At 25.6% G+C, this 10,921-nt stretch overlaps 1 protein-coding gene across 1 annotated transcript; it reads left to right on the forward strand.

The window, feature by feature from the left end:
- The first annotated feature begins 5,277 nt into the window (after nucleotides 1–5,277).
- bond (elongation of very long chain fatty acid james bond protein) lies at nucleotides 5,278–10,270 on the forward strand. The gene is made up of 6 exons (XM_018539384.1): nucleotides 5,278–5,338; nucleotides 7,209–7,399; nucleotides 7,773–7,868; nucleotides 7,977–8,033; nucleotides 8,605–8,847; nucleotides 9,969–10,270. Exons 1-6 carry the CDS (start codon nucleotides 5,278–5,280, stop codon nucleotides 10,125–10,127), a joined length of 807 nt encoding a protein of 268 aa, XP_018394886.1. The 3' UTR covers nucleotides 10,128–10,270.
- Nucleotides 10,271–10,921: the final 651 nt, after the last annotated feature.

Genomic DNA, 10,921 nt, shown 5'->3' on the forward strand with positions numbered 1-10,921 from the left:
AAATTATGTCAACAGGTTTTATTTACCTAAGATGATTAAATCATCTATGGAGATGTATTTATGATATAAACAGTAATAAAAAAGTGAATTTCTTCAAATTACTACTTTATTCCATTAGAATAACAAATTTAATAGTTTTGAGTCATGACTTTGAAGTCATCCTCAGCTAATACAAATTTAATATCCTTCCTTTGCATGGATTGTTCGAGTCACATTAGATTTACAGATTTAATGTTGCAATTTCCGTTAAATTTAAATTAGTGTTAATTAGGGTTACCAATCCAAGGCCGCAGAAAAAGAGTTACATTGGTTGCCAAAAAGAGTACATTTTCCAAAAAAAAAAAAAAAGGAAATGTAGAAGGTTTTCTCTTTTGATTACCGGATTCAATAAAATGATATGTGTGCAATGTAACATCCAAATATATGTTGATATAATAAAAGTAATATTTGTTTGCGTTTTAGTGACTATATTCGTACATATAACATTATTAAAATTGGAAAATTAAAATTAATTCGAATTTAAAAAAAACTCAATCTTTTATGTATCAAACGTATATATATGTACAGTCTTTAGGTGTCACGAACCAATTAGAGGGCCGCATTCGCATCTTAAGACATTACTTAAGACAGTCTTCAAATAAGAACTGACTATATGAATACCTAACACAACCTAGTACAAACCAAGCATAACTTCGTATAAATTTATAAATATTAAATAATAATTTTTTACATTCTGTCTCATTTTTAAAAAAAGAGTACAATAAGTGAAAAGTAAGAGTACACTGTTTTCCGACATCGAAAAGAGTACATGTACTCTTTAAAGAGTACGGTTGGTAACCCTAGTGTTAATTGACTAAATTTTTTTGGTAGTTAAAGTATAAAGAGTGACTCATCTCAACAGTACAAATAAGATGTCTTTGTATGCTTAAAACATTGGATCAATCAGTAAAAAAAAAAGTAGATTTCATCGCAAATTACATTAATTTAGTAAACTTTTTTGGTCTGACGTACTTATACTTGAGCGTCAACTTTTTAACTGATAATTTAATAATACAATACATGTCAATACAATTCTTAACAAAATTCTTTAATAATAAAAAATATTTAAAATTAAAGATAAAATTAAAGATAAAATATAATTTTATTGTAAAATATAAATTTTAAAAGTAAAAAAAATTTTTAGATGTTTACATAATATTAAATATTTTTATTCTACTTTTTAAAATTTTAAATGTTAAAAATGTTATCATGGGCAATATTATCTACTTTTTCAATTGTTATTTGTTCTTATTAATTATCAAGCATTTTAAAGCTTCGTACAATGGTACCTGATGTAGCCTATACCTATACATTTCAATGTAATCGCGGTCATCTTCACGAATTCTTTCAGCGTTCTCCTTTTCCTTAGTATCTTTTTTACTACTTCCTCCTTTTACTCTTATACAGACTCCTTGTGTTTCTTCTATGCAGCTTTTTTGTATTCTCCTATTTTTATTTTACTAATCTAATTAATAAAACTATGTCATTTTCTCAACATTAGATTCACATCCACATTTTTAATTATCGCCGTTGGCCTTTTATGGCTTAATTATCATAAGTAGCGGAATTCAATGGTGGGGATTGTGGAAGCCGCGTTTCTTGGGCAACAGTCTTCTTGGTAGCACCGAGCACGATCAGTTTCTGGTAGGACGCGTCTCTCTTCTCATCGATGATCGAAACCGTGAAGCAAATCGCAATCAAACTTTCCCGGCATTCTTCGTTCAAGCGTGCCAATCTCGGTAGAAGGTCGCGGTCACGAGGTTTCTGAGTTTGTAAAACTAATAATCTCGCAAGATTTAGTTTCTTGTTTTTTTAAGAAAGGTAAGTACTCTACAAAAAAACTATTATTAAAAAATTTTTTATTTAATATTCAACAAGATTTTTTGAAAGCTAATAATATTAAGTATTACCTCTTATAGTCACATGTATACATCAGTGTACACAAATTTGTATACCTCGTCTCAGTAGTTTATAAAATTTTAACTTGATTATAAAACAACAAACAGATTGAAAACAGGTATCAATCAACTCAAAAATTTTTGTTAACATTTAAATTTATCGCAAACATACAAGTTCCAAAAGCAAAAGAATTTTAAATTTTATTGACCAACATATCAAATGTTATTCTATTTTTAGAGAATATTTATATATCACTTTTTAACGTTTAATATAATATATTATTTACTTGATTGCTTTTTGATACATTATCTTTTTTTTTGTCGAAATTACAATTTTATTGGGTGAACTCAAGCTATTCTCGCTGTCAAACTTCAAACAGATTTCATAGATTTTAACAAATACTAAAATCTTTTTAAGACCGTACAATTGATAAATAATAAACTAACAAGAAGAAGGAAACCGCAATAACTGTCAAAACCAATAACGGTCGAAGCTGGATCACAAATGCTTATTAAGATTATGTGTGAATTTTATGTACCGCGTATGTAGTTCGCGTGCCGAAATTTTTTCATAGATTTCATTTCATTGCCTACCTAGTCCATTTTTTCATTTACTTATTTCAGAAACATAACCATTTATGCTCGTTTACTTTTATCTTTTAACTTTCATAATTGACTACTCATTTTATATAATGTTTACACTATTACGTGCCTACTTTCAACCTTGACGTTGGTTTCTTATTAAACGTCCTTATTTAAGTATCTTCATTTTAAATAATTCTTTGACTATGTATTTTTTTTTTCTTAATATATCATGTTTGGCTATAACAATTTATTTTAATATTCATTTAAGTAACTTTTTTAATAAATATTTTGAGAGGACCCCGTTAACCTACAGATCGATTGCCCACAAGTATTATTGTCTAAAACTCGATTGCCTACATGTATTTGCTATAGGCAAATAGGATGTAGACAAAAATAAATATAGGCAATCGAGATGTAGGCAAAAATACATGTATACAAAAATTAATGTAGGCGATCCGGATGTAAGCAAAAATACATGTAGGCAACCGAGCTGTAGGCAATAATACTTGTAGTCAATTGATTTGTAGGTAAATGAGATGTAGGCAAACGGTGCTGTAAGCAATCGATTTGTAAGCAAACGGAGCTCCCTCAATATTTTAATGCCGAAATTTTGTGCAGCCGAAACGGTCAGAATTGTTATTATCTATGGTATGTAAATAAAAATTATTATAATTATAAGTTAATCAACCCTAAATTTTTTATGGTTTTTACCTATATTAATATTTTTAATAGCAAATAAGTAAAAACTATGTTAAAAAGTAAAAAAAGTTAAAAAAAACTACATTTATTGATACGATGATCTTTGCAAAAAAAAGTAAGTTATTCTCAAGCATGTAAAATTTTAAATGAAAATTGCGCATGAGTACATCTTCCATGTTTTTATTATATATATGATTGTCCTAAATCAAATAGTACAACGAAATATTTAAAAAAAAAAAGTTATTATCTAATATATAAAATTTATCATTTATCATTCTAAGCAGTTTTTAAAATACAATAATTTAAGAGCAAATCTCTGACTAATTGTAGATTATGGTTAAATGGCTATCAAGTTGTATTTATCTGTCCACGTGTTTTTTAATTTAATTAAAAATGAAAAGAACTTAGATAACAAATATAAAAAATATTTGAAAATATTAGATTAAAATAAAAACAGTTTTGCGGCTCCAAGAGTAAACTATAAATATAAACACAAATTTCTGCTTGCTTAAAAATACAAATTACATACTTTCTTATTTAAATATCTATGCGCAAAAGTGCATGTAACGTTCCACACAATGGAGATGTCAGCAATAACTTACATATGAATAATCAATCTGTAAGTAAATAAGAAATGGACAAACGGTAGACAATCAATTTATAGGCAAAAAGAGTTCTTTCGTTTAATATAATAGAATTTGCATTTCAAGACTAAAAAATTGTTCGACGCGCAGTTTAAAAGACTTCATACGTAATAATTGATAGTATATATATTATTATATTATATAAGCGCCTACGATCCAACTAGACCAAAGGCATCGTTTCGTACTGGTTATTGTATTAAATTTTAATCATATTTTTTATCTATATTGTCATACACATATATTTTTACTTATAAGCATTTTTAAAGATCACTTTACCATTTTTTTTATACATATACTTTTTCATTTTTCTTAAATTTGAGTGTATCATTATACAAATATATGTATATTTAAGTTTAAATAAATTTTATTTACTAATTAAGATTTTATTTGATTGTATATATCTTAATTTATATATATAAATTTATATATATAATACTATATATATTTATATATATAATGGAAGATTAATTTATATATATAAAAAAAGTCACATAATAGCGTAGCATTTTACTAATATAGCTCCCTAATCGTGCTTATTTCTTCTCTTTCTTTTTTGAGATTATCATATTAAAATAATTATTCTATACAAATTGATTATATTTTTATTCTTACTCAGTAATATATATGAACCATATGTTATATACACGAAGAGAAATCTGTTATGATTTTGGGCCTTGGCACACAAAAAATTTAAGGCAGTAAGACGTAAGCAGTAAGGAAATCAACGTTGTGGATTTGCCTACTGTAATTGGTCAATTCGCTTACTGCTAAGAGCCCCAACACAGACTTTTGCATAACGCATAAAGCATGTGCATAAGGAATTTTATTGACCCATTTTCTTATGCATGAGACAATAGACCAATCAAATTCTTTATGTATATGGTTTATGCGTTATGCAAAAGTCTGTGCTCCCCGCTTAAGTCTTACTGCCTTTGTGTGCCAGGGCCCTTTGGCACGAATAATCGTCGGTATTACTATCACGTGACCTATTTCAATGCAGGCAATCGGGATGTAAACAAAAACACATGTAGGCAATAACACATGTCGGCAAAAATACATGTAGGCAATCGATCTGTAAGCAAATGAGATGTAGGCAAACGGAGTCCTCTCATTTTTTTTATTTGTTAAGGTAGAAATAAATGATAAAAATTTAATTAGCTTTTTAGTCATTATCATTTTAACGAAATATAATTTATTCGATTTCTTATATATACATATTCTTTTTATCTTTACTTTAATTTTATAAGTTAACATTAAAAAATAATTGTTCTAGTTTTCCGTTTCATCATAAACAGTAGGTTTTAAAATTAAATATTATTATATTTTTTAATATTTATTTCAGATTTTCTCATAAATAGGAATTATATCTTTATCAAGTGCCGTCTCTGTCTTTAGAAAATTATACCACTAATATGACTAGTCTTATAAAACTTGTCGTTAGCAATTATAACGAAGTTCTAAAAAATGTCAAAGGTAAGTCTTTTTAACAGAATAATATCAAATTTATTATAATAAGTGTACATATATATTAGTTTACAAAGAATATTTTTCTTTATAAATAAATCGAAGACTTGTAAAAAATATTCTAAATTGTATTTATATATTATATATTATATAATATATAAAATATAAAATGTTTTATTATAAAAATTTAAAATAAATTTTGTGTAATTCGTATGACTATTCTAAAAATATATTTTTAGTATATTTACGCAGCAAGTTGACATTATTTGTTATCTTTTGTGGAAAAAATATGTATGTCATTTTAATATTAAAGTAATGATAAATAGCTTACTAAGTAGCTATATGCATTATATATACGTATATATGTATACATATATGATATTCAATACATAGTTGAATTTTTCTGTAAAACTTAAAAAACGTAATAGTAATTAATTTTTTTAAATTATTTTTATGGTAATTAATTATATATTCTAATTGCTTTAAACTTTAGAGTAAAAAGCCTAATTACTGATAGTGTCCTAAATGCTGGCAATATGATTTTGAATGCTATTTTTGAATATATAAATTATATTATAAGTCCTAATTGTATTTAACTTTATTTAAATATTTTGAAAATGTCTATTTATAAGTAAAATTAATTATAATATTTGAATACTAAATTTTATAGAACTGTACATGTGAGACACAACCAATGAGAAATTGCCATTAACAGTCAAGTTGGTTCTTAAGTGCTATTATAATTTCGTGTGAATTTATATATTATGTATGTACTCTTTCAAACCGCGCAACACAAATTGTTCGGCGCGCAATTTGAAGGACTACATACGTAATATATAAATTCACACGAAATTATAATAGCACCTAAGATCCAGCTCGATCGTTAAAAGCAAAATTAATTATTAAAAAAATTACTTAAAATATAATTTATATAATATATTCAAAAAAGTATTATAAATTTAATTGCTAGTATTTAGATCAGTGTATTTGGTCAGTTAGTATTTGGTCTTTTTAACAAGGAACAGAAAAAATTAATGAATTGTGCAACTATTTATAAGAATGTAAAGTGACGAAAATAAAAAGAAGAGCGTAAATCGAACGTAAGGGGGAAATACCGTTATACAGGGGGAAATATAGTAGAAGTACAAACAAAATTTTTAGAAAATTTGAATCAAAATTTTATAACAATAAAACATAAAAATAAGGTAAACATCTCTTTATTTACACTTTGATTTTTATTTTTGTCAGAGAATATATCAAAATCATCAATTGTACACGCAGACCATAAGAACTATTTGTTATTTATAAAAATTTTTAACTGTGTATGTGTACACAACAGCTAAAGAACTCAATTAAGTAAAAACGCGCATGTTTTGCCGCATTATTAAAAGGTGCACTAAATATATACATTTTTTATTAAACTGTCATCATAAATGTTTGTTCCGCCTTTTTATTCTTGTATATATGTATGTATTTCAATACGAATCTCTTCACATATTTAATACATTTTAACAAACTATTTTTTACTTTACATTCAAATAATACAATGTATCATGATTATTACCCTTTTTCAGAGGTGCCAAAAAGTTTGATACAGTATCAGTGCGCTCCTCGCCCTGATAAAGTAAATACCGAAGTTCACAAAACGTTTGGCATTAGCAATGACACGACATTGCAATAATCCGCAAACTCTTTGACACTTCTGAAGAAAATATCTGTAAAAGCCTGAAAAGTATAATTACGCTTTTTATTTTACTACAATGTGCATAATTTTTATTGTACATATCTGTTGTGCGTTCATTATTACAAATAAACGCACACGTCAAAAAACATATTTTTTGAAAACTTGTCAAAAATAAATTACACTTGTTTATAACAGATCCAATGGTAGATACTTGGCCTTTAATGGAATCTCCAGGTCCTATGTTATGTATTGTTGGCGCATATTTAATATTCGTTTTAAAAGTTGGTCCAAAAATGATGGAAAAAAAACCAGCCTTTGAGCTAAATGGTCTCATGATCGGATATAATGCATTTCAAGTACTTTTCAGTATTTGGTTGTCATCTTTGGTAAGTTTAATTCTTTATTCGTACAATTTATTCCATTAGTATTTAAAAACAAGGAAAGTGTCATAATATCTACGCAGCAAACACAGCATATAACTGCAATATTACAGCAATATTGTAGTTATATTTTATATGTTTGCTAAATACTCCATTTAATAATTTTTTACTTTGTTTTGTTTACTATATTTAAAGTGTTTTATATAAATCTTGAAATCACACAAAAGAGATGTTTTAATTAATAATTACCTATATTAGAGTTGCACATATATTTGCGTATACATATAGATATAAAACATGATTTAACCATACTATCTTTTGCACATTTGAAAAGATAAATAATAATCTGCATATATAAAAAAATATTTATCAATTTTAGGCATTGGAAATCGTTGATGTTAGACACTTGTTTTTTGCTCATGGATATGATAATCGTTTTTCACCTCATTTACAAAACACGAACTTACAAATAAAGGTAAATATTTTCTCCTTGTCATTTTTAGCAATATTAAATTTAATTTTAATTTTTGGTTATTTTAATAAGTAGTACTTATTGCTCAATATTATATATCAAATGTAATAGATATCACGAGGCGCTTGGTGGTATTTTTTCGCAAAAGTTATCGAGCTTCTAGACACAGTAAGTAAAGTAAACATTTATATTAATAAAATTAATCGATTAATTAAAAATTAAAACGTTTACGTTTGATTTTTATTATTTAATTAACTCATAAAGATTTAATAAGACAATAAAGTATATATATCGTACTTCCGTTATTTAAAGTAGCATCATTGTGTCGCCATTTACTCAAGGAGAGCTATTGTAATCGTATATTGTGAAATATGAACAAAGCATTTTTTTAACTTGGTCATCAGAAAAGCATTTACAAATTGTTCGTATTACTTTTAATAAATTTAATAATCTTTTTTAAATGTATCCTTCTTTAAAATCAATATTAACGTACATGTGTGATAAAAAATATAAAAAAGTATTTTAAATACTTTAAATTCAAAACATATTTAATATAGAAATAATACAAGGAATACATTGTAAACAATATTTATATAATAGCAATTATAAATATAAGGATATAATAAAATATAAGAATAAAGTATTTAAATAAAACATAAATAAGAATTTTACGTAAAAAATATATATATAATATAAATGTTAGAAGAAAATAAATTTCTAATGTATTGTGTTATTCAAGGTATTTTTCGTGTTGAGGAAGAAGCAAAACCAAATTACTTTCCTTCATGTTTTTCACCACAGTACAACGGCCGTTTTCTCATGGTGCTATTTAAAATTCCTTCCTGGCGAACAAGGCATCGTCATTGGTTTCTTAAACTCCTCAGTCCATATCATTATGTACAGTTATTATCTCATCGCAGCACTTGGGCCAAAGTATAGAAAGTTTCTCTGGTGGAAGAAATATATGACTTGGATTCAGTTGGTAATTATTATTGTTTATACATATTTGACAGCCAAAGCAAATTATAAAGTTTTTAATACCTTATTTTATCTATTTCTTGTCCATTTATTAATAAGATTAATTAAAGATTTGTATTTCTCTCTCTCTCTCTCTCTCTCTCTCTATATATATATATATATATATATATATATATATTACTACGTGTATATGTCTATAACATTCTTTAGAATACATAATATATATTATATATATGTACATGTATAACGTATTCTGTATATATGCATTCTAAAAAATGTTGATGTGGATTTAACAACAGAAAATTATACATATAAACACCGCATAATATTAAATTCAAATCGCTATTCTTTAGAGTGTGTGTATATATACATATATATATCATTTATTATGTTATATATATTTTATATATATACATAACTCATAACATAATAAACATAATATACATACATATAGTACATATTTTTACATTATATTCTAAGTTAACATTTTTTACGTCATAATAGAAAGTATTATAACATTGCTTTTTTTGCTTATTTTAAAAGTGATACAAATCAATAAACGCGATTTTTTAGTTATTACTATAAATGAGTTATAGGTATAAACATTTATCCTATTAAAAATTTATAAAATGTTGTCCAACGTTGTAACTGAAATAAAATGATTTTAAAATAACTCTTTAAAATAGGGTGATTTTAAAATAACTTTTAAAAAAATGTCAAAATTCTCACAATTTAAAAGCATGATTTAAAAAATGTTTTAAGGGTTATAAAATAAAAATAACAATAATGATATTTAATTGTGTTTAGAACTTATTTTTTACTAATATTATTTAGTTAATTAATACTTTCTTGTCAACTCAAAAATATGTATAATTTCTCCTCTTTTCTAAGAAACTTAATTTTCTTAAGTTTTATTATTTTTTAAGTAATGAAGCAATAAAATAATTTATCTTTTTAAGTTAAGTCCCTTTATTTTTATTTTCTTTTGTTAAAATCATAAATAGTATTTATTTTATTTGTTTAATGAATTATTATTTTAATGTTTTATTCAATTAAGTAAACAATCGTGGAAACATCGGGGAAAACTACAAAAATTAAATTTAATAATTCTCTTTCAAATTTCAGGTACAATTTGGCTTAATGTTAGTTTTTCTAGTACTAACATTGATCATGGATTGTCGAACACCAAAAGCTCTAACTTATTTTTTCACAACAGTTGTAATAATTTTCATATATCTATTTAGTGACTTTTATCGTCAAGCATATAAAAAGAAAATTACTTAATAATAAATGTTAAGTCTTGCAAATAACCAATAAATACAGAACAATTTATTTAAATAAACTTATATTTAAACGTTACATATGTAATAAAAGTATTGAAATTAATGAGGGCAAAAAACAGCGCGGAAAAAGTAGCTTACCTACAATAATGCACCAATTATGTCATTGGCTTTTACAATGACATAAAACGCATCGAAAATGAGTAAAAAATAATGTACATTTAAATGTAAAAGTAGATGTAAATTGTTTAAATTTCTAACTAGTTTTTAAACATTTAAAATAAAAATTTCGTTCTTTTACATATACATTTACACCTTTTTACATTTAAACCTTTTTCGAAGAATTGTTTATTAAATTTGTTATTTAATCAACATTATTGATTATACATACGTTCTGTGTAGTTAACTATTATTGACAATATTTAATTTGGTAAAAGTTTAGAAAAGGGGAGACATCCCCGATGACCTTGACCTTGACATATGTTGTCAAGATCATGACCCTGAGTAACCCCCCGCAGGTTTTAGGTGACGGTCGCTGTCCGTTAAAAAGTTATTAACAAAAAAGTTTTAAAATCAACGTATCATTTCTGGGAAATTATACATATTAACGGACACCGTGCCGAAGACCTTGATATGATGTTTACAATTTCATGATTCGCGCATACCTCAGGCATTCTCACTCACAGTGTATATCAGTCAATAGATGAGCTAAATTGGATCAGAACACGTTTGTGGACATGCATTATCTGCCATATATGTATTATAACAAGTACTATTTTATATCTCTTTCTGTTTAGA

This window comes from Cyphomyrmex costatus, unplaced genomic scaffold, assembly GCF_001594065.2.
Source record: "Cyphomyrmex costatus isolate MS0001 unplaced genomic scaffold, Ccosl1.0 scaffold214, whole genome shotgun sequence".
NCBI lineage: Eukaryota > Metazoa > Arthropoda > Insecta > Hymenoptera > Formicidae > Cyphomyrmex > Cyphomyrmex costatus.